General features: G+C 41.2%; 1 protein-coding gene across 4 annotated transcripts in view; it reads left to right on the forward strand.

The window, feature by feature from the left end:
* Raf1 (Raf-1 proto-oncogene, serine/threonine kinase) overlaps positions 1-16,963 on the forward strand; it is a 57,890-nt gene that overhangs the window by 27,865 nt on the left and 13,062 nt on the right. Inside the window, exons 1-6 of one of the 4 annotated variants that reach the window (XM_028753580.1) lie at positions 5,021-5,104; positions 6,090-6,322; positions 12,199-12,311; positions 14,607-14,709; positions 15,006-15,163; positions 16,766-16,864. In XM_028753580.1, coding sequence (XP_028609413.1) covers positions 6,116-6,322; positions 12,199-12,311; positions 14,607-14,709; positions 15,006-15,163; positions 16,766-16,864 — 680 coding nt within the window. In that variant the 5' untranslated portion in view covers positions 5,021-5,104; positions 6,090-6,115. Of the gene's footprint in view, positions 1-5,020; positions 5,105-5,891; positions 5,910-6,089; positions 6,323-12,198; positions 12,312-14,606; positions 14,710-15,005; positions 15,164-16,765; positions 16,865-16,963 lie in introns of those variants that run through there. The other 3 variants (XM_028753581.1, XM_028753579.1, XM_028753582.1) reach the window with 3 other exon arrangements.

Here is a 16,963-nt window from a genome sequence, read left to right on the forward strand (position 1 = left end):
AGTGATCAAACTCAGGACAGGCTTGATGTCAAGCCTTTTACACGCTAAGCATCTCACTGGCCCTCACTATTTTTCACATTTTTATTTATTTATTTATGATTATTGTATGTTTATGATATGGAACTGCATATGTGCTTGCTATGGCTCAAATGTGGAGGTCAGAGGACAACTTATAAGAGTCATGTGTCACTTTCCACTATGGGTTCTGGATATTGAACCCAGACTTAAATGACAAGTGCTTTTTTACCCACTGAGCCACTTCATTGACCCTGGTTCACTATTATTATTTTACCTCAGATCAAGGAACAGCAACGTTATAAGTACTCATAAGAATGTGGAAATTGAACAGAACTGCTAGGAGAGTTGGATATAATCCTACACTTCTGTACTGTTTTGGTAAAAGAAAGTCAGCAGTGTCACTTTAGTTAGCTGTTTGTTTTCTCCAGGACTTTGAGCTTGAAAGAAATTAGGAAGTATTAAAGAAATGCAAACAAAGTCCTTCTAGTACCAGCTGAGGCTTTCTTCCCTCGAACCCCTTTAGAGTCATTGGTGGTAGTCAGTGCCATGCCCCATATTCCTTAAAGTCATCCAGGAGGGATGTGTGTCCTGTGTTTGTGAAGGGCTGCCCTGTTAGATTATGTCACTCATGTTGAGCCACCAGGAAGTTCTCAGAACCCAGCACAGGCCTTACTGCTTCCTCTGTGGGAAAGATGATAAGCTTAAGGAGCTAAGTTCCCAGAAACAAAAGTAAAACAAAAAGCACATCTGTGGGAAGATTCTAGAAGGCTGAATTAGAACTTCTTTAATTGTAGCGAATTAAAATGTCCTGAGTGAATTATCTTGGGCTATCTTTAGTCCTCTTAATAGTCATTCATTGTCCAAGCATATATTTGACCAAAGAGTTTGATTGATATCAAGCAAAACCTCTGGAAGACTTTAGATTCCACCCATCCCCAGACTAAATGTGGCTTGGGTGGCATCTGGAGCCTGTAGTAGAGCTCCCCACTCCCATTGCTTACCACACCATTGCTTATGTCCCCGCCAATGAACTCAGTAAGTGCTTTGACATATGACTTCTTTCCCCTGCAGCCACTTCTATGGTGAGGCATGTCATTTGAGGCCACACAAGTCCTCATTCCTGGGCTACTGCCACTCATTTTTGGCTCAGAATAAGTTCTCTCTCATTCCTTTGAGGTGAGCTGCGCTGTGCTTATGTCAGCAGGACAATAGGTGCATGGGAACTTAAAATGTAGGTTATCTGCTATTTCCTCTTTTTCCTCAGAAGAAAAGAAGAAAAAACTTTTGTGTATGTAAACACTGCTAGTAGTAGTTTGGTATTTCTAGACTCAGGTCATCAGGAGTTCCTATATCTGTCACATGTATGTCATCCAGGAACCCCTCTCCTGATCTGCTGGGAATTTCCTCTGCTTCTTTTCTATATTCAGTGTCTTATTGCTTCCTGTGTCTTAAGTTATTTTCTCTGTTGACTTATGTGAATAATGAGGTCCTTCAGAAAGGGACCATGGACACTAAAGCTCGTGAATCACGAATGTTAGAAAAAGCTCTCTTATTTTTCTCTATAATTTTCTTTCATATTGTATCTGAAATTTCTTTCAGTGTTGAGATTTGAAGCCATTATGATTCCTGTTCCTTTGGCTAAAACTTCTGGAGTCTTGCTTTCTTGTTATTAAAAAAAAAATGTGATGCATTCTATGTATTCTTAATCTGATATAATTCAGGTTCCTATCCGTGTGGTTTGGTCTCTCTGTCCTTCATATTGGACGTTCTCTGCTAGTCTGTTTAGTTAACAGGAGAAGATTAAGAACTGACTGTGATCTTAGAGCACAGGTGAGTGAGCTTTACTGAGCTTTGTGGTAGGATGGGGAAATTCAGCACGTTCTTCGAGTCTGGTTGCTGAGCTGGGGAGGAGGCTGCCAGTTTTTGCAGTCAGATGTTGAATTAGTTTAGGCTCAAGTGTTGAGCCTGTTTAAATAGCATCTGGTCTGTCTTTACAGTCCATGCTGGTCTATAATCTGAGCTCTATGTGCTTCCTCCTATGGTCTGGGTCTTTTGTTTTGTTTTTGCGTCAAGGTCTTGCTATATAGATCAGGGTTTTGAACTCTCCATCTTCCTGCTTTGTGTCTGGAGTGCTGGGCATATATAGACCTGTACTACCACCTGGCCTGGTGTGGTATGTCTCTCTTTGTCTCTGTCTCTCTCTCTTTGCTGAGCCATCTCTCCAGTTCTAGTTTTCAAAGGTATGTATAAACATAAGTGGTCTAAAATTTTTCATTTAATACTAGAAAGTAGACCTAATAATGAGATTCTTAGGCATGTTACAGGGCTGGGGATGTGGCTTGGTAGAGTGCTTTCCTATCTAGCGTGTGCTGTGTGGGTGGAAGGAAAGAAAGAAAAGTTACATTGGCTACTTTTATCAGTATGTGTCTTTATCCTCTGTAAATTTGAGAAGTGTTTGGTACTTCTGAGAGAGATGAAGCAGTAGCACATCCCCCGCTCCCCAGAAGAAGATGACAAAAAGTAGGTATCTATTGAGTAGTCAGATAAACAGAAAGGCCTTTCTTAACATAAAAATCATCCAAAATCTAATTTTAAAATGTAAGAAAAGACAGTATAACTTTTCATTTACTCAGTTTTTAGTGAGAATTGTATATAAGATTCTTACATTTCATTTGTCTGTTCCTTGTGTTCCCCCCCCCCTTTGGCTTTTGTCTTTCTGTTCCAAGCTCTTCCCCCGTGCCCTCCAGCCTTTGTCCAGCTTTAGCCCGTGCTAATCACTTTTCTGGGGTGATTGTCCACATGGCAGTGTACCACAGTCTTTTCCCACTGCACATGTACAGAGTAGATGGCATCATTTTTACTGTAAACCTGAACTACTCTGCCATCTGCTGACTTGTTTAGTGTCCTTGTACAACCTGACTGTCATCAAAGCTTCTGTCTCTGCTCTTTGGAAAAAGGAAAAGACATAATGTTCTTTGGAGTGTGAAGAGGTGCAGTCAAAGCCTTCTGTGGTTCTTGCTTTGGTCAAAAGTCACAAAGAATTAAAACTCCAGCAATGGCTGAAAAAGGGAAGAGCTGTATATAATTTTATTGATCTAGTAATCCATTCCACAGATGTCAGCAGACTAATTATATACTTCACAGCATAGGGTTCTCTACAAGAGCAGTACTTACTCTTAACTGGTGAACCATCTCTTCTACCCAGTATTTTTTTTTTTTAATGGAACCTGCTTGAGGTTATAATTTTATGTTGTATCTTATAGCAGTTCTTTCTTTTCTTTTTTTTTTTTTTGGTTTTTCGAGACAGGGTTTTACTGTGTAGCTCTGGCTGTCCTGGAACTCACTCTGTAGACCAGGCTGGCCTTGAACTCAGAAATCTGCCTGCCTCTGCCTCCCAAATGCTGGGATTAAAGGCGTGTGCCACCACCGCCCGGCCTATAGCAGTTTTCTTAATACATTTTAGTATTTAATGTTTGTTATAAACCACTGCTGTTTAGTTTTTCCATTTTCTTCCCTCCTGCTCCTGTTTCTCTTCCTCTTGATCCTCCTCTTCTTATGTTGGTTTCTTTTGGTTTTGGTGTTTTGTTTTGTTTTGTTTTGAGACAGGGTCTCTGTACAGAGCTCTGGCTGTCCTGGAACTCCTATGTAGATTAGGCTGGCCTGCGTATAGAGGTCTGCCTGCCTCTGCCGCCCTGTGCTGGGATTAAAGGGGTTACTATGCTTGATTTTGATTAGTTTTTTTTTTTTTAATTTCAATCGATAGCTAACTTTGGTTAGTTCAAAATTATCATAGGAATTATAGTTATCATGATTGGTGAGTAGACTTCTTCCACTTTAAAATCAAATCATAATGATAAATAAGGTCATATAATAACTAACAGTTACTGTGAAAAGAATGAAAATTTAGTGTACCACAGCAATGGAATGCCTGAAAACTCATAGAATTACACAAAGCTTTGGGTTGGGTGCCTTTGTGTTGCAGGTACTGGTCCAAGTACTGAGAATATACCAGTGAGCTCTGCTCACAGAACAGACATTTATAAACAATCTCTGTAATAATAAATGTCACACTGAGAATTAATCAGGTTTATTTGTTGGGGGAAGGGGAATAGACTCTTTTGGTTCAAAAAGGCTGTCTTGGTGGAGACAGGTAGTGAAAAGACCATCTGAGGTTTTCATCCTTTTGGGTGAAGGGAATAAGAAATTCTGAGGTATGAATACTGGAATGTTCTGGTAGGTTTGTTTGTTGTCTTTTAAGGACAAGGTTTTAGTATATAGCCCTGGCTGTCTAGGAACTGGGTATTTAGGCCAGGATGGCCTTACATAGAGATCCACCTGTCTCTGCCTTCCAAGTGCTGGGATTAAACGTGTGCTCCACCATTAACAGTAGGACTGGCACGTTCTGAAAGCAGGCTTAGAGACCTGGTTAGATGTCAGAATTTTAGTAGGTGGTGCATTCTCATTCTCCTCCAGAAAGGTTGTACCAAGATTTATATACCACACAGTGATCTTGAGTAACTCTCTAAACCTGCTCTGCTCTCCTGACTTTGAATTAAGGTTTCGGATGTCCCATTGTATCTGCTGGGCTTCATTCCTGCACCCCTGCACCCCTATACCACAGTCTACATTTGCTCAGGGCATGGGCATGTAGAGGGCATGGGCCCTGCATATGTCTCTGATGTAAGTCCACTTCATCCAGAGAACTCAGGATTGCTAATCCAGTGTAAATGTTATATAGACAGCCATACAGTAACAAAATAGAAGTCTGCGTATATTCAGTGCGTACACACACACACACACACACACACACACACACACATTTTGATATACAATCGGTTGAGTCTATGGCTGTGGACTCGTAGATGTGGCACAGGAGTCTGGTTGCAGTTAATCCCCAATTTCTTTTCCTGGGCTGAGAATTTAGCACATAGTAGGTAGTCAGGTAGAAAATTCTGGTTGAAAATTGGGTATAAGTTACATTTTCTTTAATTCTAGGCCATGTCATCCCTGACTGAATGATTTGTGTGTCAGGATTGCATTTGAGTCAGAGCTGCTCAAGTGTGCATCTTAGCCTGGACACTCAGAAGTATGTTGTAAGAGTTTTCTCTGCTTTAGATGGGATATTACTTCTACTTAGTATCTAACTGTACATACTAAGATGGATAATAGGAATTGGGCATGTGTATATTTGTGCATATGTATATGTAAATTTGAATATGTGTTATGTATGCATGCATGCATGCATGCTCTGTATTCTGCCTCACAATAGAGGCTTCTGGTGAATTCTAGCTCTTGCTGGATAGTTGTCTGACAGAAGGCTTAAAGGGGGATTCTCTGTTAACCTCATGGTTTTCTAGAGAAGGAGAACCATTTACTTTGCCTCCTTGCTGACTTGCAAGTGTCTGGGCATTCTTAGTCCTTATGCCTTAGGCATATTACATAGTTAAAACATCGAATTATGATGAGTTAAATGGCCGGTCTTGCACTTTGGTTCTGTACCCAAACTGAACCCTTAATGTTACAATGAAAAATTCATCGACTTTGTAAATAGATATGGAATCTGGGAGTGTAGGGCAGCTAGGGTGATTTCTCTGGTGTAAAGAGGAAGGAGAAGAGTAGAAGGAAGATTTAAAAGCTGAAGTTCATACACAAATGAGAAAGTTTATGCATAAAAATAAATATATATGGTATCTACAGTGCATCCTGGGAATTAAGTTTTTCTGCTTCTCTTTTAGAGATAGGACCGCCTACTCCCAGAATTCTCAGAATTTAAAATATATTGCTCATGGTCAGAGGTGATGACCCAGTTTATTTATACATTGTGATCAAAGAAAAGAAATTCATATGAAAAATATGGACTAGAAGCCAGGCACTCCTGGCCTATGCTCTAGGTTAGCTTTGATTTTTGATCTTCTTTTCTCTCATTTTATGGAAATATACCACTATATTTCTTTCCTGACTAACTTGCTCCCAGATTACAAAAAGCCATATACCACTGTTTTCACAACTTTTTATATGGTGTTCTTAGGTTAAGTCCTTTTTTTCTAGAATTGTAATTGCTTGTCTTTCAGGTATAAGTACTGTTTAAATTGCATCAATGGAGCACATACAGGGAGCTTGGAAGACGATCAGCAACGGGTTTGGACTCAAAGACGCAGTGTTTGATGGCTCCAGCTGCATCTCCCCTACAGTTGTCCAGCAGTTCGGCTATCAGCGTCGGGCCTCAGATGATGGCAAGCTCACGGATTCTTCTAAGACAAGCAATACTATCCGGGTTTTCTTGCCGAATAAGCAAAGGACTGTGGTACGTGACCCTAGAAAATAGTTCTCCTGCCTTTGGAGACTGTGCTATGCTGTCCAGTTTATAGATGGGAGACTCTCCTTGTCACTTGGGGTCTCTGTTAATTGTTTTCTTTTCTCCCCCAAGTACAGATTTATTTTTATTTTTAAAAAGACCTATTTGTTTTATCTCTGTCTATATATATATAAGTGTTCTGACATCATGCACACCAGAAGAGGGAATCAAATCCCATTACAGATGATTGTGAGCCACCATTTAGGTGCTGAAAATCAAACTCGGGACCTCTGGAAGAACAGTCATTGCTCTTAACTACTGAGCTATCTCTTCAGCCCCTCAGATTTATTTTATTAAATCACTGTTCTGCTCATATTCCCTACTGTGTTCAAGCATTGCCCACAAAAGCTTTTTTTCTGCATCCTTATTTTTGGGGTAGGAGGAGAGGATATTTCTGATACTGTTTTTTTTTTCATTTGAAACATTTTAAAAATTGTATTTATTAATTTTATGTATGTTTGTGTGTGTGTGGTGGTTGTATGCGTGTGCTAGTACAGTATGACATAGAGGTCAGAGAACAACTTGTGTGAGGAGATTGGTCTCGGTCATTACCACATGGGTCCTGGCCATTGAACTCAGACTATCAGGCTTGGCAGCAGCTGCCTAGGTCCAGAGCCATCTTGCCAGTTCTTAGTCATTTCTTTGAGAAGTTTTTTCTTCTTCTTTTAGTTTCCAAGCTAATTAAAACTAATTAAAGAAGGAAAAATAAGACATTTATTTTTCTGTGAATGCAAAGTCTTGACTTATTTTTTGAGATTGCAATTAAATATAAGGAAAATAAAATTTTCTGGGTTATTTCACTTTAGGGAAAAAGTCTAGATTTTTAATTTTGAAAAAAATAAGTTTTTGTTTTATGTGAATGGGTGTTTGCTGCCATGTATGTCTTTGTGCCAGTGCATTCAGTGCCCATAGAGGCCAGAAGAGGACATTGGATTACCTGGAACTGGAGTTACAGACAGTGAAGGAGCTGCCATGTGGTGCTGGCCAAGCCTGACAGTCTGAGTTCAATGGCCAGGACCCATGTGGTAATGACCGAGGAGAATCTCCTCACACAAGTTGTTCTCTGACCTCTATGTCATACTGTACTAGCACACGCATGCAAACACCACACACACATGAACACACAATTGAATGGGGCTGCTCTGGAAGAAAAGCCAGTGGTTTTAACTATGAGGCCATCTCTCCATCTCCTAGGAAAAGGATATTTTGTTATTTCATAGGCCCAAGACAGATTTTTAGGTTGCTTAAGAAGAAACTCCTGCCTTGTCTCTTCTCAGAGCACAAAATATTTCTGCATTTTCTCCATGGAATCAGTGACAGGTTCATGTTGGAACTGGACATTGTCAACAGGATTTTCTGACATGAAACCCTGTTATTTTCTAAAGACCCACTCACTGCTCAAAAACCCTTTACTTTCTGAACTTGAAAAGCAAAAAAACCTGTTTGACTGAACAGAAAAGTGAAGTTATATTGGTTTTTGTTTGTCAGGTCTTATTTAAACCTAAATTTAAAACTTGTACATCCTTGCCTTCCCACTCCATGGTTCCTGGAGCACAGTGTATGACATCTGTTTGTTTCTTAAGGCTCTAAGATTGGAAGGCCAGCCAGAACTTTCTTGGTTTTCTTCTAACAGTCCCCTCTGGTTTTTCTGGTTAACCCCTTCATCCTTATTTATTTTGTGTGTGTGGTTTGTACCTGAGTGTATGTCAGTGTATCATGTGTATACAGTGCCTGTAGCAGCCAGAGGAGGACATTGGACTCTCTAGATCTGAAGTTACGGATGGTTGTGAGCTGCTGTGTTGGTCCTGAGGAAGAATGATCTTAAGTTTGAGGCTTATCTGGGCTACTGAGTGTTTTCCGGGTTCATAGGCAACTTAAAATGATATTCAAAATAAATGAGGTTTTTTGTTTTGTTTTGTTTTTTTTTTCTTAAATAAGGTTGCTGAGCAGCTACCTTAGGGACACAGTGTTTGTGTCATTTAGCAATGCTTGCTGGTGCTTCTACTTTTAGACTGAGTGCAAGACTATTTCTCCACTTACTTTTCCACACTGGAGTCCAGATTCACAGGTCAGGTATTTCAGAAACAAATCTGTAGTGCCAATATTAGATTATAGACCGTCCAGCTTGTGCTCCCTTCCCTGGATCCAGAACTTTGAGTTGTAGGTTGTTGTCTAGGACATTGCTCCAAGACAGGGCCATGCTGACTAGGTCACATGGAACCTCCCGCTTCCCCTAAGCCTGTAAGAACCTGGCAACCTAGCCTTTGTTCTTCTTGACTGAAGATACCCTTTCTTTCCCCCTTGTTGTACTTCTGTAGTACAGGATTCCAACACTCCTAATACCTTCCCTCTTTAGGGCTTACGGTGGCTGCTTATGGCAATGAGCTCATAACTGTTGGATAAAGTTCTTTTAACTGTGTCAGGTCTCCTAACTCTACATGTCATGTTTCTACCAAACTGCAGTAATTCCGAATAGCCAGCATCTCTTTATAGCTTATTTCTCCAGGGGTAAAAAAAAGAAAATCTTCACTTGTTAGTATTGCTTTATATAAGCAAGGTCATTTTAATACTAAAAGAGTAAAAAGGTCTATTTCAAGATGAGAATGGATTTTGTTTGAAGGTATATCACATGACAAAATCAGCATGTTATAAATAATGGAGTTATTCTTCATGTTGCTGAACATTGCAATTTAGAACCAGATTTAATACTTGTTTTGGGTCTATTTGCAGATGTTAAACTCTAACAGCCATTAAGGCTGCAGAGATGGCTGTATAGTTAAGAGGCTCCTGGAGTTCAATTAGCAGCACCCCAATTAAGCAGTCCGCACCCTCCTGCTCCAGGGGATATTACATCTGTAGCCTCTGTGGCAGTGCACCCGCATTTATGTACATGTTCCCTCTCTCTCCCATAGTTAGAAATAATGAAACACTCTAACAACAAAAAGAAAAGCCAACAGTATTGACTGCTAATAGTATTTCTGAGTTTTTTATTCATCTGTGTAATCCTTGACAGCCTTTGTTGGAACATAGCAGGTGGTTGGGAGTTTGGCATCTCCTGAAGCTTATGGGAAGCCTATAGCAGATGTTAGTTTCTTCTATTTCTTTGGCAAAAGATGGACCACCTTTCTCTGGGAAAACCAGTGGTGGAAAGTGTCTTTTGGCAGCCAGTGCCCTCGGGCAGCCAGCACTCTCTCCATTCTAGAGTGGGTTCACAGGGTTTCTCTTCTTACAGCTCAGTAAGACGCCACTGAGCTAATCCCAGTGTGCATCCATGAGGGTAGGAGAGACAGATGAGGATGTGTCAGACCGAAACGATTTTAGAAGAATAATTGTCTTTTAATGTTTCTTGTCATTTTGTTTTCTAAACATGCATGTCTCTCTGGCTGCTGCTTCTCATTGTTACTGGACACGTGAGTTACTAGAGTTGAGAGCTGCTGAGAGCTGCTGCCCTCACAGCCAACCATCAGGCAGGCAGGCAGGTGCAGACACAGGCTCCTGGGCTGTATTCCAAAGTTATGGAAGCAGACTTCTTGGATGTGTTGGTACAGGAGGCCAGGGAGTCTCTTCCACAAACCCCTTGGCTGCTTCCCATGCTGTTTACATCTGGGGACATCAGTGGAGTAGAGAATAAAGAGCTGTCTAGCTCTCAGAACCTGTGACCTCTAATGGAAACAATAAAATAACCACCTATCAATTTACAGTTTTGAAAGTTGAGCTCTGCAGTATAAGTTCATGAGTCTGTCAGTGTGTGAGTTTAGCACTCTTTGCTGTTTTCTCTTCTTATGTCTTTATAGCTCAGATCTCCAGTGCAGGCATGTTTGCCTTGTTTTGCTGGATACTAGTAAGATGTTATAAGGGTAAATACCTATGAAAGTAAAGAGATTACAGTAAGTAATAGTTCTGGTATGTTCATCACCTGGCTTACCCTTGGCTGACCATAGCAGTTCTTTTTGTCTGTTTTCACCCACACCTTTTCTTTTGTTTTGATACAAATCCCAGGTAACGTTTGTCTAAACTAGTTTGGTATATTCAAGGAACTTTTTTCTTTAGACAGAGTCTAACTCTGTAGTCCATGCTGGACTTAAACTCAAAGCAGCCATCTCTTAAATACTGGAAATAGATGTAAGCCACCACTCAGCTATAGGAAACTTAAAGAATGTTAATTGTTTAAATAGGCAACTTGATTTTCAAGTATGGGTGACTTCTGCCTCTGTCTAGTTCCCCCCGTTCATTCCCTTAGTATTCCTGTGAAAAAGAAGGTTTATTAACTTGAAGAATCAGATGGCCTCATCCACAGCAGAGGAGGAGCTTTGATAGCTTAGAAAACCCTTTTTCTTTCCTCTGATTTAATTGATCCTTTAGAATCATTTTCTCTCTGACCTCTGTCACCCCTAAATTGAGTTTCCTATACCCTCAAATTTTGCTGTAGTTCTCCCTTACTAACCTATCTATTCTTCAAAGATTGGTGACTGGCCAGCTAGGTCCCTGTTAGTGGCCAGTAATATCAAAATAAGGCTATGTGAAAAACGAATGAGTTGTCATTCCTTAGGTTCCCTCTTACTCCTTCCTGCTAGCTTTGTCTCCACTTTGCATCCAGATGGTGTGGTCTGTTTTGAGGTTAGACATCTCTACCTTGCTTCTTAAGACTCATCTCTATCTCAAACCAGCTAGAAAAGAATAGTTCTGAATCTCTGAAAAGGGCAGTGATTCCTTCTTGCGGAGTTCTACAGTCAGCTACAGTAGGGGTCCATGCAGGCAGCTCATAGCTACTTCAAATCATCTTGCTGTCCTTGCTGGTTCTGTTGACTCTTCCCCACCTTTTTTTTTTTTTTTTTTTAAATTAATTTCCTAGGCTTTGAACTCAAAATATCTAAACTCTTTAAGATTTTATTCAGTATTTCAATGCTGTGGGTACAGATACTTTTCATTGTGTCTCCAAGTAGCAGCCGAGCTTTTGAAGCATGGATTAGGGCACTGCATTGCTGCCTAGACTGTCTGGCACACATTGGTGGCCGTCACTACAGTCAAGCCGGAACTCTGCTCTCCACTTCCTACTCACCTTCACTACTTTGAAATTTGTTAGGAAGATCATTTCTCCATTTTATTGAAAGTAGGCAAGATTTTATTATAAAGGCTCATCTCAGGTTTGTTTTACCTTCTGTTGTTCATCTTATGTACACTTTTGTGTACACTTGCAAGTCCAGACAACTGGAGTGTACCTAGTATCCCCACCGTACCACTTAAAATTATTTTTAAAATGTATTTATTTTTTGATGTGTGTGTGTGTGTGTGTGTGTTTACATGTGCATGTGTGCTCCATGGTGCATTTGTGGAGATCAGAGAGTGGATAACTTCTGGGAGTTAGTGTCTGTTTCCATCATATTGTTCTGAGGGATGGAACTTAAGGTGTCAGACTTGGCAACAAGCACATTCCCCTCTAATGTTAATATCATGGCACACATCTTTGTAACTCATACAACATACATAAACACATATTGGTTTCCCACTTTAAAAATATTCTTACTCTTCGTATTGTTCTAATAAAAGTATTTTCTCTAGTTAGCATGCCATAGACTACTGTTCCCTCAGATAATTAATTATGGGTAGTACAGGAGATGTGTACTGTTCCCAATGCTGATTCAGGTATGTGTGTATTCGCTTGTACTTAATTCTAGATATTGAGGTATTTTTCTCTGTGTGTTCACTATGTCAAACAGTATGCCATAAGTCTATACAATTTTACATGTGAGGGTGTGTATTTCAGTTCATCTTTGCAAGGAGTGCTGTAGCCTGCATTGGTACTGAAGGTGGCCATTTGTTTACAGGTCAATGTGCGGAATGGAATGAGCTTGCATGACTGCCTTATGAAAGCTCTGAAGGTGAGAGGCCTGCAGCCAGAGTGCTGTGCAGTGTTCAGACTTCTCCAGGAACACAAAGGGTAAGAGTGAAGCACCTTTTAGGATTCTAAGCATTTCCTAGCCACAAATAACTTGATTTATTACAAATGCTTTATATTAGCTTCCTAGGGATTAGTGTATGTATATATACTTTGTTTTTAAAGCATCAATTCAGAAAAATTTGCTACTGAAAACTTCCTGGACATTGTCTTAAAAACTATAATGCATAGGAGATGCTAATAGCATTGTTCAGGGATTTTTTTTTTTTTTGCCGGGGGAGGGGGGCATTGTTATAAGGCATAACAATGAGTTATGAGTGCAAAGAATTTTCCTGGAGTTTGCCATGCAGAGTGGGTACTCTGAACACGTTTGCATTGTTTTTTATGGTTAAGAATTGTAGGGGCTGAAGAGATGGCCCACTAATGGCATTTGCTGCTCTTTCAGAGAACTCAAGTCCGGTTCCCAGCACTCAGGCCAGGTGGTTCACAACTAACTAATGTAGCTCCAGCTCCAGCAGATCTAATGCCTTCTTCTGGCCTCCAAGGAGATCTTTACCCACATGGCACACATACCAGTTAGAGACATTCAGATATACAGGAAAATATTCCCTCCCCCCTTTTTAAAAAAACTAATTTTTAAAGGTTTATTTATTTATTTTATGTATGTGAATACCCTTACTTCATGCACACCAGAAGAGGGGACTGGATCCTATTACAGATGGTTGTGAGCCACCATGTAGTTGCTGAGATTGAACTCAGGAGCTCTGGAAGAACAGCCTGTGCTCTTAACCCCTGAGCCATCTCTCCAGCCCCCTCCCCTCCCATCTTCTCCTCTCTTATCTCCTCTCCCTTTTTTCCCTTGCCCCTTGCCCTTATTCCTTATCCCTTTTCATCTTTGGCCTGAAGAAATACACTAGTTAGTATAGTGCTTGCCCTGCCATCTGATTGCCAGACTGTCATAAAACCCTGGGTATGGTTGTGCCCTTGTAACCTCAGCACCTGGAGACAGAGACAGGCAGGTCCCTGAAGCTTGCAGGCCTGTTTAACCTAATTGGCAAGCTCCAGATCAGTGAGAGAATGTGTCTCAAAAAGCAAGGTAGATGGGACCTGACGAATAACATGTTGTCTTGCTACACGTACACATTTACTACAGTCCTAAAGAGAGAGTCTTTTCATTCATGCTTTCCTCACCCATCTTGTGGTGGTGGTGGTGGTGGTGGTGGTGGTGGTGGTGGTGGTGGTGGTGGTGGTGACAGAACCTAGAGCCTGGAATATGCTAAGTATTCAGTTTGGTGAGTATTAAATCTTGGCTCTCTGATAGCCACAGGGCTGAAAGAGGCAGGGCATTTCTACTCACAGGGAAATGGTGGTAGCAAGATAGAGATGGGTTTTTCCATCCTCAAAGGCTGAGATAATGGCCCAGAGCAACAGAGCACTGCATGCGCACCAAGCCAAACCTTGGACTTTGTCCTCTTTGAGGAGTAATGCCTCTCTTACTAACCTCTTGCTTGTTCTTTCTGTGGTTCTGAGTTCCCTGGCTGGAGAAAACATCTCAGGAGAGACTCTCCTCAGAGAGCTTGCCCTTCATGTGTCTGTTCCTGTTATTCAGCTAGTTTGCTGATCTTCGACATGTCATCACTTCGAGCTTGATTGATTTCCGTGTCTGTCCCCAAGCTGATACGTAAATTTCTTCAGGGCCAGACAGGGGCTTGGTCCACTCTTCTCCAAAGTTGTACTGATTTGGAACTGATCTCTGTTCTCCTGCCTATTCAGGAAGTGAGGTTTCCTTCCTGGTCTTCATTAGGAAACAATAGTACTTTAGACAGGTACCATTTCCCTACCTTGCATAGGGAATTATCTTAAGGAATGAATTATTGCTCACTGGATAACCAGAAGAGTGCCCTGTTGATTCTGGCAGGTGATAAGAGGGGTCTGAGTGATGTCATATGTGTATTACATTTCTTTTTTTTTTTTTTTTTTTGGTTTTTCGAGACAGGGTTTCTCTGTGTAGCCCTGGCTGTCCTGGAACTCAGGACAGGCTGGCCTCGAACTCAGAAATCTACCTGCCTCTGCCTTCCAAGTGCTGGGATTAAAGGTGTGCGCCACCACCGCCCAGCCTGTTTCATTGTTTAAAGAACACTTTGTTCTAGGAGCATACATTTGGAGTCCAACAGGCTTCGGTTTCAACAGGCCACACAGTGAGCAGTGCTGGCATATTTTTAGGGTAGGACCAGAACACCTGTGAAGTGTGCTTAGGCAGCATGCAGTAGACAGTAGAACTCTATGTCTGGAGCCTTGTCCAATGTTCCCTCATGTTATGCTTTGGGTAATTTTTAGTAAGAAAGCACGCTTAGATTGGAACACCGATGCCGCCTCTCTGATTGGAGAAGAACTGCAAGTGGATTTTTTGGATCATGTTCCACTCACAACTCACAACTTTGTAAGTTTCAGCTCCTCTCTTTCCTTGCCATTTTTGGACTCTCTATAGTGACTCGTTGACCTTTCTGAGACGCCCTGGGTGCACATTGTTAGTTGCTTTCAGATCTCCCTATGCTGTCATATATAGCAGGCAGTTTAGAGTCCATTAACAGAGGCCCCTCTACCCTGTGTCCCTGAATCTGACAGTGTTAGAAGTGTGATTCTTCCTTGTGGGGACTCTTGTGAGGCCGGTGAATACGGTGCTGCGTTTGCTTGTCACTTAAGTTCTCACAGTCCTATACCTGCTTTTTGTTACAGGCTCGGAAAACGTTCCTGAAGCTTGCATTCTGTGACATCTGTCAGAAATTCCTGCTAAATGGATTTCGATGTCAGACTTGTGGCTACAAGTTTCATGAGCACTGTAGCACCAAAGTACCTACTATGTGTGTGGACTGGAGTAATATCAGACAGCTCTTGTAAGGCACTGCTGTTTTTTTCCCTTTAAAAAATGTCAGGGTCAGGTGCAGAAACATTCTGAAGGATGCTCATTATACATTTTCAATGTTAAGTCTGAGTTTTAGGTTTGCTAAATAAATGATTGCTGTGAGTCAGAAATTATCTACTTTAGAGCATAATAGTTCTGAAGTTAGTTATTTTTAGTGTGGTGGTCAACTAGCTGTAGAATAAACAGGTAGGGAACTGGGGGATGACTCAGTTGGTAAAGTGCTAAATGTGTAAACATGAGAGCTGAGTTTGATCACTAGCCCTAATATAAAAGCTGGGCCCACAGTGTGTAATCTCAGAGTTGGGGAAGTGGAGACAGGGCTATCCTTGGGTTTGCTAGCCAGCTAGTCTAGCTGAATCATTGAGCTCTAGTTTCAGTGAGAGAGCTTGTCTCAAAAATATAAGGTGGAAGGAAAGTGATTGAAGACTCCTAGCATTGACCTCTGGTATTCGTACCAGTCATATGAACTCAGAGACACATGCACAAACAATACCACAAGCAGGCAGGACCCATTGTCTGTCAAATTGTTACTGACACTGATTTGTCAAGAAAAAGAACAGGGACATGGAAATTGAAGGGCTGGGTTTTCTCTCTTCACTTGGGCTGCAAGTGGCCAGGGCTGCGGGTTGTCCCAAGAAACCAGAAAGTGGAGCTTGTGCTGTTTCCTTCCTTTGACACTGGGGAGTAATGTGTTTAGGCCTCAGACAGTTTGGATATAAAAGATTGAGGCTCTCTGTTAGGAGATAAGCCAGAAACAAAAATATATTTCACAGAGAGAAAAAGATTTAAATAATTGCTTATTTTAAATTACACTTCTTAGAGTCTTTTAAAAACTTGTATTGAGATTATGAAAAGTCAGTTTTACTCTTATTGAAACATGTTAGGAAAATGAAAGGAGTCGTCTTCATTCACAATGGGAGGGAACCTTTTAGCTCCCATAGAAATCAACTGTTGGTTCTCAGAACACTTGAATAGCAGAAAGGCGTGTGTTTGTGGTCAGTGAACACCTCACAACCTCAGGACTGTCACTAGCACCTCCAAGTCTCAGCTACCTCATTTCAAAAGAGTTGGCTGGGATAACATAAGATTGCTTAGCACAAGGACCCAGCATGCGAATGAAAGTGCCTGGTTAACAGTAATCCCACATTTCCTTCTGTTTTACTGTTGGTACTGAATATAATGAACTTAATTTATTGTGTGGGTGTGTGGGCGTGTGGGCGTGTGGGTGTGTGGGTGTGTGTGTTTCAAAGATAACAATTCAAGAAAGCTGATGTAGCATGGGTTGTGAAATGTTGTACTATCACTTAAGAAACATTATGTAGTCTAACTGGACACGACCACTTTTCTAGAGATGTATCGAGGCAGGATTTGCGTTTATCAGTAGGTTGTGTCACGCAGCCTATAATCCAGTCCTTTAGATTGATGGTCTCTTCAGAGCAGGTGACTGACTGCAGCACTTGAGGAAAATGAATCAAGGGAAGTTGGGTTTTAGCTTTGGGTTTAGAGGCAAGGTGGGATGGTTTCTCTGTGAGAGGACTGAATCCATAAACTAGTCTTTCCATGTTGCATTTAGGCTGTTTCCAAATTCCACTGTTGGTGATAGTGGAGTCCCAGCACCACCTTCTTTCACAATGCGTCGGATGCGAGAATCTGTTTCCCGGATGCCTGCTAGGTAATGTTTTCCTTTGAGCTCTTTTGGAAAGTTACATTGGGTTGGTTGGGTTAGCAGCCTGAATACAAAGAAGTCCTTCTTCATGTCCTGCTGTCTGCA

Source organism: Grammomys surdaster, unplaced genomic scaffold (genome assembly GCF_004785775.1).
Source record: "Grammomys surdaster isolate TR1022 unplaced genomic scaffold, NIH_TR_1.0 125950, whole genome shotgun sequence".
NCBI lineage: Eukaryota > Metazoa > Chordata > Mammalia > Rodentia > Muridae > Grammomys > Grammomys surdaster.